Source organism: Hesperophylax consimilis, chromosome 12, assembly GCF_061612785.1.
Source record: "Hesperophylax consimilis isolate HC1 chromosome 12, BYU_Hcon_1.0, whole genome shotgun sequence".
NCBI lineage: Eukaryota > Metazoa > Arthropoda > Insecta > Trichoptera > Limnephilidae > Hesperophylax > Hesperophylax consimilis.
In genome coordinates, this window is record NC_142847.1 from 12,359,399 (window position 1) to 12,373,966 (window position 14,568).

A 14,568-nucleotide genomic window follows, 5' to 3' on the forward strand; every position below is an offset into this window, starting at 1 on the left:
ACAATATATTATCTCAGATGACAGGTGATGGCCAAGAGAGGCTTGACAACCTCCCTCTTTCACGCTGTCTCTCTCATACAAGATGTCAGTCGATAGTGATATTTGGTTGGCGGAATAATAGTCAATAAATTGTTATCAACACAGGTGACGATGAAGAGTGTCTAAATAACCTTGCAAGCTCTTATATACCTACATTGTTGTCCCTCTTTCATGCTATCTCTCTCATATAAGACATCAGCCCCACAATCGTAGCAGTTAATTATAAAGAAACTAGCTGACGCGTATCCGACGTTGCTGCGGGTTAACCCTAGGAGATAGAGATATACCATCGCGGACTTTTCTGTAGGCCTTTTTAAGATATACTAAATTGATGTAGCGCCTGCAAATATTTTTTTTACGTCTTGATTACAATGCATGTATTATATACATAAACCTTCCGGAAGAAATTCTCTAAATGATAGTGAAAACCCTATCAAAATCCGTTGCGTAGTTTAGAAGAACTAAGTGCACAAACAGACAGACTCGGATAGCGACTTTATTTTATATTATTTAGATATTTCACCCGGTAACCTGATTAAATAGAACAGCGACAAACGGAACACGATAAAAAAAATAGGTTAGGTTAGATTAGATAAAGTTTAATTATTCCCTTTATATTTAATTCTATTTCCCCTCATACCTTCTGCTCCATAATCCGGCTTGAAGCTCTTCCTCTCCTTGAAGTTCTTGAACACCTTGATGGTGCTGGAGGACTCGAGCGTGGCATACTCGGAGCTGTCACTGGCCCAGACGAACTCCTGCGCGGTGCCGAACGCCTTGTTGCGGAGCGCCATGGCCGTGTAGATGATGTACTCGCCGTCGCCGCTGACCACGACGAAGCGGCCGTTGGGGTTGTGGGCGATGGTCTGCGGGAATATTTCGCAGGAGCCCATGTCCTTCACCACCACCGGAAGACGCTCACCGTCTTTCACCTCGGTGTCTGAAATAAAATAGAATCAATTAATATTTTGAGGGAATAGAGGAGTCAATTTCGATAGCGTGCATATGGGAGTAGCCGCCTATAGATTACTCGAGCGACAGCCACGTACATCAGATCAAATATAATAATATCATTTGACGACAAAAAGTTTTAATTTAACAGAAGAATAACCCTTTAAATGAATATAATGAAGAGGCAAATGATTTAAAAGATTGTAAAGAGGAGTTGAATTACCTTCAGGGAGTGCCTTAAGATTAGCTTGCTGTATTTCGGAATGTTTAGCCCATATGATTTTGCCGCCATTTACATCCATAGACATGGCTGGCTCCTCTCTTCCCACCTTGACCATTATTGAGCCTTGATCGTAACTAAAAATAAAAATAACAAAAAGCATCAATAAAATACAGAGATCGTTCCAAACTGCGTGTTTAATTAAATTAAATTAATTAATTTAATTAATTAAATTAAATTTTAAAACCAACTATGAAGCTCATACACCTATAAATAGACTACATCATTTTGGCAATAATGATAATGATAAACAATGGCCGGCGTGGTCTAGTGGTATACGCTTTTGACTACAGATCCGAAGGTCGCGGGTTCGAACCCGGCGTGCGCAAATAAATTTTATTTGATTAATTTGTGTTATTTCACAATTAATTAATTAAAAATAATATATAGTATATTTGCGGCACGTTCCAGAGTGGAAGATACTCTCAGTATCGCCCTGGTGTAAGACCACCATTCAGAATTGAAACGTTGCTTGAAATGGCTTTAGCCGTGTTTGGTGACCAGATCTGAATAGCCAGGTACTTCCCCACCTTCCTCTTCCCCATCTCCCTCCCCTCTCCAATACCCTCAGCCTCACATCATACCCCAATTGGGGATGCCATAGTCTCACTGGCTCCAGACGGGAGCAGTTGGGACTCTTGTGCGGTAATACTGTAAAAAAAAAAAAAAAAATAAATTTGGGAATATTGTAGACATGCTTAAAGATTCCGTATTAGTTATAAAACAAATTCTTTTTAATCACTTTACTGAGATGTATGAATTCACAACTCTGTAGTGAATACACTTTTGTTTTTATATGTATATGTTCCTTAACCTCTCAGAAAAGGACTTTTATTTACTTTGTGTTCCTTTGCGAACTGTCAAAACGCGAAAATTTTTGTGTTATTCACGAGTTTTGTTAAAAGCTTCATAACTCACGTTTTCGGAAACGTAGCCTCATTCTAAAAAATGTTTTGGAAAGATTATGAAATTCACTATCGTATTGTTTTGTTATACGTAAATATTTGCGTGTCTAAATATACATTTTCTGAAAACGTCAAAAATATGTAAAAATCGCTGACCATTATTTCAAAGCTGTGAAAAATGTACTTTTTTCTGAGTATCATAAAGAAATAACACTTTATATATTGAAGAAATATAATTAAAAACTATTAGTCACCTCAAAATATTAACCGTCCAAACTAAAATATTTTTAATAAATTATTTAAAAACGCAATAAATTATGAACGAACAAGATGACAGATTCAATCGACTCAGATAATGCACCTCTACATTCCATAGATATTCTTGAATGCAGACGCGTAGCGTTATTCATTATCGATACTCTGTTTTTTAAATCATGGCAATCCGTATACTAGTGATGGAAATAAATCGATTTTTGTAAAATCTCGCGCGTTTACGTGAAAAGACGTACTAATGTCTTGACCGCTATTATCATATTTACGTCTTTTGACGTTCTAATGTTCCGAGTGGTTAATACATATTTAGCTTTCCGTAATCCACACTCTTAATTTGAATTTACCTTAATTTAATCAAAAATCATAATTTATTGTAAACTATGTAACACAACTGTATTACTTGTTAACTACTTTTGTAAAAGCCCATTAGGGCGTAAATAAATAAATAAATAAATAAGCCCCTAGTTATAAGTCACTAGCTATCAAACTTTGTTATAAGCCAATAGTAATAAGTGTATTTTTTTTTTTTTATTTTTTTTTTTTTTTATAGTCGGAGGCGGTTTACTTACGTTCCCCGCGAGCACTTAGGCCATAGGCCCATTGTACTATCTCCCATTTTACCTCATTCCCTTGCCAGTAACCCGGTCCCTTTTATGAAGTTCACCAGGGCTGTCATTGGATATGTGGCGATGTCTTCTGGTTCCACACTGTGTCTTCCCAGGTATCTGAGCCTTATTCCCAGCAGAGCGGGGCATTGGCACCATAGGTGAATTGGAGTCTCTTCCTCCTCTTCACATTTCCTACAGATGTTGGTGTTTTCCACTCCCAACAGTTGCATGTGTCTCCTGAGATGGCAGTGTCCCGTTAATAGTCCTACCAGTTCCCTCAGTGAGTTTCTGTCCATATCGAGTAGTTGCCTGGTTCGGTTAGGGTCCGGTCCGTTTATGAGTACTTTAGATTGCCTCATTCCGGGTGCCTTCTTCCATTCCTTCCAGTGTTGGGATTTGACCCACCTCTTGATATGTAGTTTGGTGTGGCAAGCTGCTACTCCTACGGCCGGCTCAGATCCCACAAGTGGTGCTTTCGCCCCTTTCCTTGCTAGTTCATCAGCCCGCTCGTTGCCCTCAATACCTTTATGTCCTGGTACCCAGAGCAGGGTTACTTTATTGATGGTCGCCAGTTCTATTAGGATAGTCCTGCATTCCATCACCAGTCTGGAGTCGCATCGGTTACTTTCCAGTGCCATTAAGGCCGCCTGGCTATCAGAACATATGTTTATGTTCTTATTTCTGTACCCGATACTCATATTCTCCTGTGCGCAGACTAAGATGGCTTTCATCTCAGCTTGAAACACAGTGCAGTGCATTCCTAGAGGTATACTGAGTTCCCTCTTAGATCCCTGTAGACAGACCCCGGCCCCTGTTCCTTCCTCCATCTTGGACCCGTCTGTGAACCAGATTAGTTCCTGTTTGGAGTTTGGACCTGGGACCGTGTCCCATTCCTCCCTTGTGGGGTACGTCACTTTAAACAGCTGTCCGAAGAAGTATTCGGCTTGTTTGCCGTCCTGCTTCATCCCAGCCGTCGGACTAATTGCCCTCAGTCTTATTCCTATCTCCGTGTGACTGTTTCTGGGCAACTCTCCTCTCCATTGGCCATTGCAATGTAACCTGTAGGCTGCCGCCATCGCCGCCCCCTCTATTTCTATGTTTAGTGGGGGTAGGTTCAGCAGCACTCCCATGGCTAGTATTGGAGTGGTTCTCATGGCTCCTGTGATGCTTCTGCATGCAAGTCCCTGTATGTGATTGAGTGTGACCATCACTGTTTTCAGTGTTGTTCTCCTCCACCAGACCAGGGCTGCGTGCATGATCCTTGGTTTTACAACGGCTGTGTAAAGCCATTGCATCATTTTAGGTTTGAGACCCCACGTTCTGCCGCAGATTCGCCTAGTTGCCCACATCAGAGCACAGGCCTTTCTGCCTACAGTTTCCACCTGGTTTTTCCAGCTCAGTTTGGCATTTATGATGACTCCGAGGTACTTAACCGTGTCAGAGGGTTCTAATTCCTTTCCATAGAAGGTTGGATTGCTCCATCCTTCTAGTTTCCTTTTACGCGTAAAGATTACTAGTTCTGTCTTGTCTGGGTTGACTGACAGTCCTGTTTCTTCACACCATTCTTCCACTGTTGCTAGTGTTGACTGTATAAGGCCTCGGGTTGTGTCTGCATCCCAACACCTTATTATGGTTGCAATGTCATCCGCATACCCTTGCGTATATAGGCCCCTGTTGTTGAGTTTCCGGATGAGGTTGTCCACCACCAGGCTCCACAGCAAGGGTGATAAGACCCCTCCCTGTGGACACCCTCGTGTCACCAGCACTTTGATGCTTACCTCACCCCTTGTCACCGTAAGTATCCGGCCTGAGAGCATGTTCCTCAGCCACCTTCTGGTGGTTTTGTCGAGTCCATGTCTTTCTGCCGCTTCATCAATGGATTTAATAGTGGTGCAGTTAAATGCTCCCTCTATATCCAGGAATAGCCCTACCGCCAGTTCCCCAGTCGCTTGTGCCTGCTCCAGTTTGTACACCAACCTGTGCAGTGCCGCGTCGACTGACTTACCTGCTTGGTAAGCAAACTGTAACTCGTGGAGGGGCTTCTCTTTCAGTGCCCCGTCCCTTATGTGCCTGTCCATTAGCCTCTCCATTGTCTTCAAAAGAAATGAGGTGAGGCTAATTGGGCGGAATGCACCTGGTTGGTCGTAGTCAGCTCTCCCCGGTTTGGGTATGAACACTACCCTTGTCTTCCGCCATGGTATGGGGATGTATCCGAGGGCACAGCATGCCCTCAGGATCTTCGTCACCGGAAGTAGGATTGTATCTAGGCCCCTCTGTAGAAGTGCCGGAAAGATTCCATCCTCTCCTGCGCTTTTAAAAGGGTCAAACCCTCTGATTGCCCATTTAACTCTGGAGGGAGTAACTATTTTAGCCGCAGTGTCCCAGTCCTTACCTTCCCGTGTAACTCGGGCTGGTGGTGGACCGGTATCATCTGCTTCTAACTTAAGTGTAAGTAAAGGAATAGATTAATTGCACAAATTAAGTTGTTCAGCGTCCTTGAGGTGATTTTCTTAAGAAAACGGCGCTGTGCAAATAATCCAATCATTATTGTTATAAATTGATATATTAGTTTTACTTAATTATTTTTTTAAAAACCACACAAGAACTCTACTAGCTAAAGCCAATAGACTCTCCTGTATGCAAACTTTGGAGCGCGCTGCTCGATCTTCGTTCAAAAACACCTTCCAAAATAAAATGCTTCAATCGGATTGGGCTGAAAATTTGTGTGAAAAAATTCTCTACACTTCCAAGCGCGTTCCAAAGTGTCGATCGACTGACTCGTGCACAGAAGTGTATGTGTAAAGACATTTTTAAAAGTCCGGAATGTAGTGATGCGTGGTACGTTCTACATTTCAAAAGTTTTACTTCCACACAGATTTCTGGCAAGAAATATATTGAATGCAGTAAAAGTGAAATAGTCTTACCCAAGCGCCACATTGTTAGAACCGTGCATGCAAGAAATGGTCCACACTCTTTCAAAGCCGTAATTTAACGAAGACTCCAATCTGAAAAAAAATAATCCAAGCAATTATAAAAATCCTGATCCGAGTCGGCAAATTAAGAGAAAAGTTTTTCAATGTGCTTGACATATCTGCACGTTGAGTCATTTAGTCACTTCTGAGAGAACAATAAAAACTCAAAGGTCTTGGTAGATACAATCATAGATGGATCACAAAATTGGTGTTGAAAAAAAAAATGATCTGTTTACCTGTAGGTCCCAGCATGCCATATTTTGACAGTGCCATCTTCTGATCCCGTCAGCAGGATGGGCAGCTCTGGGTGGAATGATACAGCGGATACGTTCTGTGTGTGGCCTGAAGGAAACATAAATACGAGATAAGTTCACTAACCTACAGTCCCATGCGAAATAAGGACATATATCCACTGTTTGACAAACATATTCTGGCCTGTCATGGAGTACATACATACCACGGTAAAAAGGAATGGAAAATATCGTTGCCGTAGATGTCAAGGGAGCCAAGCCACAAATTTTGTGAAAATGAGTTAAGTATGCAAAAGCGTTTTAAAACCATCAAAGATGCCATGGTGAATAGAGTTGAGCCAAAATCACCTCATTTATGGATATTTTGTAAATTGTCAAGAGACCTAACATACATTGACTAAAGCAGTCGATGACGACAAGCTGCATAAGTCTTTTGACCTCCCAATAATTTATTATATGTGGCTTAACGCTGTTGACAAATAAAACTTCTCTCTATATTAGCAGCCAGGCACACGCGCCCCGGTTCACATTCAACGATGATTTAGAGCAGGGGTCTCCAAACTTTTCAGCCGGAGGGCAATATTGACTACTCCAGTGAGTTCAGAGGGCCAAAACCGTTTTAATTTCTAGACACCCATATTTTCTGTCCTAAGGAGAGGGGGGGGGTAGACAATAGAATTTTCAGGGATGAAAATATAGCTTTAGATAACGTAGCTTTGAAGATAATTTTTGATACTCGTTTCTCAGACCTTGATATCATTGCGAATCAAATAAAGATTTTTCAAAAAAATCCTCTCGATATATTCGCGCGATACCTGTGGACGCAATGTATTGGTGCCAAGTACCTCGCCAACGAGCATATTTATTTATTCGCACGAAAAAATTCGCGGAGTTTTCGCCCCTTCTGAGCAAGATCTTAGCCATTAGCTGTCGCGGGTCCTTGATGACACTGGTAATGAGATGTCGCGGGCCGGACGGAAGACACTGGCGGGCCGGATACGGCCCGCGGGCCGTAGTTTGGAGACCCCTGATTTAGAGTGTTGTCTTTCTCTAACTCAGCAAAAAAGACAGAGAAAAAACGATATGCATTTAACATAACCCTTCACATCTATGGCGACGATTTGTAGAAAAATTACAACAATTGACTGAAGAATAAAGGCGGCAATGCAAAGGAAAATAGGAAAATGAGTTAAATATGCAGTCAGATAGAGTAAATATAATAATAATCTAACTGCATGTCGGATTTACAGTGAAACACCCCAAACATCCAAGGGACCAGGAAAATTCAGTCATCAAGGGACCGAAAAACCAAACTTCTTAAGGATGAAAACTTCTAAAATGGGAACTTCTTAAGCGAGTTTCACTGTATAGCAAATTCGTATTTTAAAAAAAAACATTTCCGACTATATTACATAGTTTGTTTTTAAATATATATACATATATATTTTTATATGTATTTAAAAACATGTACGTAAAAACAACTATGTACATTCATAAAATTTTTACGAAATTTAGCTATGTTTAATAATTTACAAATGGTTGTTTCAAGTTTTCATTAATAGATTTTTTACCAACGAACATTAACTTGGAAACTGACGTTTTAGTTACCACCCCTCAAATATCGACATACATCATAATAAAGAAGACATACCATCTAGAACCTGTACGCAGGTCTTGTTCTGGTAATCCCATATCCTGACGGTGCGGTCATCGGCCCCGCTGATCAGGTAGGGCTTGTCGCCCCCGTGGTAATAGTCCACACAGTTCACCCCCTTCTCGTGGTCTTCCAGCGTGAAGTTGGCCGTGGAGGAGCCCAGCTGCCAGACCTGGAAACAAAACAAGAGATTTAGTGTTGAGGGATTTGTTGAGGCCGTAGATAATAGAAACAAGGGAGGTAGGCGATCAACCATTATTATATGCAATGTATACCTTGACAGTTCTGTCCAAACTGGCACTGGCAAAGGTGTTATTGTCCTTGGGATTGATAACAATCTTCATGACGTAGTGCGTGTGCCCCTCAAACACCTGCTGGCACGCCCAAGCACGCTCCCAGTTCCACAGCTTGATGAGCATGTCATCTGTAATGTAGAATTAACAATGAAATTATTGGACACTAGCAAAAATCTGCTCCAGTTGATAACTAAGCATTCATAATAAAAACCACTCCAACTATATTCTGTTACATATGCAGAATATAATAATGTCACAAGAAAGCAATACATTATACAGCTGAACCAAATAATTTTTAAAAAATTTACCTAATAAAAACATACAAAAAAAAGAGAACTCGATATTTCGAAAACACATCCGATTTTGTAAAAAAACTGTAACAATTTGTTAGAACAAGTTTAAAACTTATTTAAAATGAGAAACAAGTAAAGAACCCTTGAGGTGATTTTACTACTACTAAACAATGCTGCACAAAATTGTATGCAACAAACTAACTCCAACCACCTCCCGAAGTTACCCCAGACACCTTGCATATTATACAGAACAAGTTTAAAACTTATCTAAAATAGGAAACGAGTAAAGCTAGAGGTGATTTTATTACTACATACTAAACAACGCTGCATAAAATTGTTTATGAAAATATTGAGAGGTTGCTTATGGATAGGAATGAGTTCATTTTGATAGTTCAAATAAAGTTAAACTAAATAAAGATAAGATAGTAGGTGCCATAAAAATGTTTTTGAATAATTTTAAGTGCAAAGATATCATTTCAAAGTCACCAATTAGGGCACAAGCGTCTAATTATATTTAAAAGCCTTTAATACCCAGGAACTTGTTAAGCTAAATTCAATGTATTTTATTTGGAAAACAGCAGTTATAATACAGTGGTACCTCGACATACGAGTGCCCCAACATACGAGTTTTTCGAGATACAAGCTGGCGAGCGAGTGATTTTTTGCTTTGAGTTACAAGCGAAATTCGAGATACGAGTTCGGTTTAGCAGGTCGGCCGGTAGTGGAAGAGAGAGACGTGAATGAACTCGTCGAGGAACACACCGAGGAACTGACGACTGAGGAGATACAAGAGTTACAGTCACAGCAGCATACGGATGTTATGCAAGAAATTGGTTTAGAGGAGTCAGAGGAGGAGGAGGTTATTTCTACAAGTGAGATAAAGTAGATCTTAGGAATGTGGGAGAGAGTTTTACAGTTCGTGGAAAAGAAACACCCAGAAAAAGTTGCAAAGGTTGTGCATCTGATCTTTTTAATGACACTTGCCTAACTCATTTCTGGAACATTCTGAGAGGAAGGAAGAAACAAACCTCCTTGGACATGTTTTTTTCTAAACGGCCTACAGGTGAAAGCGAGAAAAATGTAGCGAAAAAGGCTATCTAAGGATATCTAATTTATTTATTAACATTCTCTTTTTTGTTTTTGTACAATAAATATTTGTCATTTATAAATACGTTTTTATTATTCAAAACCACGTAACAAAAATAACTGGGGTGACATTTTGGGGGTTGGAATGGATTAATGGTAGTCTAATTGTTTTGTATGGGGAAATCTGCATCGATATACGAGTAATTCAAGATACGAGCAAGGTTGCGGAACGAATTAAACTCGTATGTCGAGGTACCACTGTATTATATAATGCATGGTAAAATATGTATAATTATTCAACCAATAAAAGGTTTTCACTGATGTATCTTAATTTAGTGAATATAATTGAGAAAAGAGTTACATTAGCCTATGTGGATGGGATGGATCTAGTCTGTGTATAGTAATATTATTGTGTGATGGTTATTTCTTGATTTTAGGTTTGAAAATGTGAGGTGGTGTTTTAAATAAGTCGAATTCACTGCATGAAGTGTTAAAAATGCATGAATGTTGGGAATGTATTCAGCGTGCTTCCTGGTTGGGAACTGGTGCAGAAGTGACCAATGACTCTTCTTTGTGGAGCACTTTCCATTGAAGTACCGCATGAACATACGCATCATTTACACCAGGAGGGCGATTCCATTTCTACTTAAGGATAAGGAGCTGTCCTTAACCTTAAAATAAACAACTTTTCGCTGTCAACGATTTTTTAAGGTTAAGTAAATTCCTTATCCTTAAGTAGAACCGGAATCTCCCTCCTGTTTTATATGTTTTAAAGATTGCAATCAATGTGCTTAGATTCATTGAACAAATTGCCTAAACATAATATAGAGTACACATCTACCCGGAGCTGTTTAGCACAGAGAGAGCTTTGTTCCGGTACTCAGCGAACACTGATATGAAAAGTAAGCTTACCGCTGCTAGTAAGGATGTAGGGCTGAGAGGGATGCACTGCGATGCACCTCACATAGTCAGAGTGCGCCTCGAAGGAGTGAACCCTTTCCAGGGTGTTGTAGTTGAACACTCGGATCTGCATGTCATCAGAGCCTGTGACAATCCAGTTCTTCCGAGGAACGAACTGGGCCGCTCGCACGGGGAGGTTGCATACCTAAACATATAAAATTTTTCTGAGCGATATGGTTAATGAACATCCGTCCAGCGTTCGGAAGCACTCGGTAACATTCGGGTATCTCTGTCATTGACTAGCAGGTCATCTTGCGAAATGACCGAATACTATAATATTAATATAAATAACTAGTAGTTCTGTGAAAAGCGTTTCTTATTTTAACCACTTAACCGGTCAGCAACGTAAGCAGATATACACGATAAAATAACGATAGCAGTCAAGTACAATAAGCGTGTTTACACGTCAACGCGTGTGTTTCCACAAAAATCGTCATAACTCCGTTATTCTTCTAGTGACATCCCTAAAACAAAAAGTAGAATATTCGTATTGAATGAAGCTTCACATCTCTATTCAAAGTTATCCATAGAAACCCGTAAAAAGACCTACTCAGTGGAAGCAAATTTTACCCGCCAAATCGTAAAACGACGCCAAGAAAGCCGTTTGACGTGCCGACCCGCCTCGCAAGTTTAATTATTTTTTTAAAAATATATTTTGTATGAAATGGTCAAAAAGTGAAGTGACAGAATTGTTTATTGTACATTTGTACGATGAAATAAGTGTTTTTTTTTTACATTATCCGTGATTTTAGTATCGTTTTTACATAAAACATTACAGGTGAGTCATTTTTACAATTTTTTCATGTTTCCATTCTAAATTTAAATATTTACAAATGTTAATATTTATTTATGATACAACAATTTGAAAGCCTATTTTGTAACCTTTCTAAAACAGTTTTTACTATTCGGCTCCGTTCAGTAATGTTTCATTTATAGAGCTTTGATTGTGAGGCGGTAATAACACAACGTTTTCGTGAAATTGACATTTCGATAAAGACATTTTAGCTTCAAGTTCGCGAAAAGTCGGAGGGGTTAATACTCAGTTTTTTTTTTTAAACAAAAATGAAACAAAAAACATCAGGTTATTTTATTTTTTATAAAGAGTCAACATAATTTAAAATTGACCAGTTTAAAAAAAAACAAAACCGAAGCAATAAAAAATGTTAAAAAAAAACCATTTTCAAAAAAATAACACAAGACTAACTATAATAAAAAATTAAAAAATTCTGCCGAGCGCAGTTCGTTTGTTTATCTTGTATAACGCAAACAAGTCAAAAGACGCGAGCAGTTTTCGGGTTGTCGCAGTACGATACACGAGCCGTCCGCAAACACCGCTCGTTCAAAAGCATTAACTGGTTAAATCAAAACTAAGGTTTTTTCAGAAATCATAAGATTTTAAATTAGGTACTAAAATAACTACCTATTTTTTATGTTCTCATTCAAAATTTTAATATTTCAAAAATTATTAAATTTTAAAGTGTATTTTATCATCTTTCAAAACCAGGTTTTAGTTTTCGGATATGTTATAAATATTTCATTCATTTGGATTTTATAGTAGAGTGGAAAAATACACAAATTCTCCGATCTTCTGACAGCGCCTTTAAGAAATACATGGTCAATATGCCAGAGGCCTGGTAAATTTAATGAAAAGACCAGAATAGATTCTCTACCAAAACTTGTGCTCATCATTCATCATAACATGTAAAAGAACCACATAATACAAAAGAGTCCAATCAATAAACCAAGTATAATATATGAAGTTACCTCAAATCTTTTGACTTGCAGCTGTGTCTCATAGTTCCAGATGTTTACGTCTCCGCTGTAGAGGGAGCAGAGCAGCCAGGGCTCTGTGGGGTGCTGGTCAACGCACTTCACCCGGTCGGAGCGCGCCGTCAGCTTCCTCTTGATGTCCAGTCGGAGTGGCTACAATTACACAGTCAGAAGCTATTAATTATCTTTATTCTCACCCTTCTTGCTTGAAAACCAAAAAGATGGAAAATACCGGAATGTCGAAATATACTTCTGTTCAAATACCCATAGAAATTGAAGAATATACATTCTTTCTAAATCGTAGTTTTTCATTGTGGCGAATTAAAGAGTTTCATTTATGAATGGTCACTATAATTGTTGACCTTTCGAACTCCAGACCCTTTTGGATTGTTGCCTTTTATAGTAATTAAGGTCAATCAAGAGGTTTAATTTTTTTTTTAAATCGTATTAAGCGTGGCCGGCGATCCTGAATACTTACCAAAAATTCCAGCTAGGATGAAATTCCAATGCCACTAGTGCACTATCTGTTTGTCGGCGAGAAAAAATTCTAGTCACTGGAGCACAAACGGTTTTCTAGAGGGCCAGTTGTTCCACAGAATTTGAACAATTCATTAAATTTCAAAGATAATTTTCGAGTTATGTGAAAAAAATTGTCCATAATAGAATAATAACAGAACTTTCACGAAACTGGAAAATTAACTTAAAATGAAATTAGATGAATTGTTCAAATTCTGTAAAACAACAGGCCCTAAGTGAATCACACTGCGGCGCACAATGGACTATGACGAGATCCATCCATGAAGCAATACTAATATCGGACAATTATCTCAAGAAAATTGAAGTACAGCTACATTAGAAATGAGTAAAAACACAGCCAGGCATCTTTTTTGGCCATTTAAATTACAAAAGTTCATCAACTATTGACAACACTGCTACACGGCATTTTGTAGTGACCTTTTAAATTGACTAGAAAAAGGTACGCTGATAATTGTAAATACTCCCTGAATGCGGATGTATGAGTAACGGAGTGATTACAATGAATATGATTATTAACACATTTTCGTGAGCGAATTTCTGTGGCGGCAAATCTAATTATTTACACCCAAAATGAAAGAGTCTACTTAGTTGTTAACTATACATGTCTTCATGTTAATAATGATAGCATGATGTCAGAGACTCACGGAGTAAGTAAATTATAACATGCAAGTCTCATCATCATAAGATATGTTAGAAGTCAATTTTGGGGGCCAATCGGGTGTTTCATAAATCAATGATATTACGATACATCTAATTCTTTAACACCGGCCACATATACACGCACTCCTGATGTGAAGCATGATGAAATCTATGGAAACTGTGCAAGTAAACAAGGGAAATTTTACATTTAATATTCTTTTAAGTATACCTTTCGGGTACTTTAATGATTCTCTAATAACCTGTATGTGTAAAATAATCGACGGTTATAAAATAAAACACCAATTAGCACGGGAAAATGAAATGAAATCAGTACGCCCTGACTAATGTCAAAGGGCCTATTGTAAACACAACTTACGTGGAAAATATTGTAAAAATGTGTATATAACAAAGAAACAGTGAATAATCAATTGATTTAAATCATTTATTTAATTAAAAGCAGTACAAACCATCTTGTTTTAGTATTTATACGGTCAAACTTTTAGACAGAATGACAACCGATCCAAACATGACACGCGGCCTCCATAGATAAAACGTGAAACGCCAGCACTTTGACAGATGAATTATCATTTATTTTTTTGACAGTTCTTACTTTTATTTGGCGATAGTGTGCAGCTACACCAGACCCGGTAACAAATTTGCAAAGCACAAAATAAATGGGTAAAAGACCTAAAAGGGTCATTTTATTATCTTGCCGATTATTATCGCAAATATTTTTAACTGTTTCCACAATATGTTTGACAATAAATATATATTATGATCTCTTTTGGCGTAAAGCCGAACTAATAATGCTCCAAGCTAGAAGTATAGTATTCGATTTTCTAAAAGAGGGCGCTGTAGGTCTTACCAAAACACAGACTTGTGCCAGACATGGTTGGTTTATTTATGGACATGGTTATAATCTATGCGTTCATAGATGACGTTATTTTGAGTAAAACAATTTTTACAAATTGTTTGCACGTTTACGTGTGTACGGAATACGAATATGAATTAAAAACTTAATTCACTAAAGAAACGAATGAAAATACAATTTGGG

The 14,568-nt window shown here is 38.5% G+C and overlaps 1 protein-coding gene across 1 annotated transcript in view; it reads right to left on the reverse strand.

Annotated features, from left to right (window-relative positions):
- Positions 1-14,110, reverse strand: part of beta'COP (coatomer subunit beta') — a 33,026-nt gene extending 18,916 nt beyond the window's left edge. Inside the window, exons 1-9 of the mRNA XM_089637714.1 lie at positions 13,982-14,110; positions 12,333-12,491; positions 10,521-10,713; positions 8,209-8,357; positions 7,931-8,105; positions 6,265-6,370; positions 5,981-6,061; positions 1,214-1,347; positions 680-979 (exon numbers count right to left, since the gene is read on the reverse strand). Of these exons, the coding sequence (XP_089493840.1) occupies positions 680-979; positions 1,214-1,347; positions 5,981-6,061; positions 6,265-6,370; positions 7,931-8,105; positions 8,209-8,357; positions 10,521-10,713; positions 12,333-12,491; positions 13,982-13,984 (1,300 nt within the window). The 5' untranslated portion in view covers positions 13,985-14,110. The remainder of the gene's footprint in view (positions 1-679; positions 980-1,213; positions 1,348-5,980; positions 6,062-6,264; positions 6,371-7,930; positions 8,106-8,208; positions 8,358-10,520; positions 10,714-12,332; positions 12,492-13,981) is intronic.
- Between the last annotated feature and the right edge of the window lie 458 nt (positions 14,111-14,568).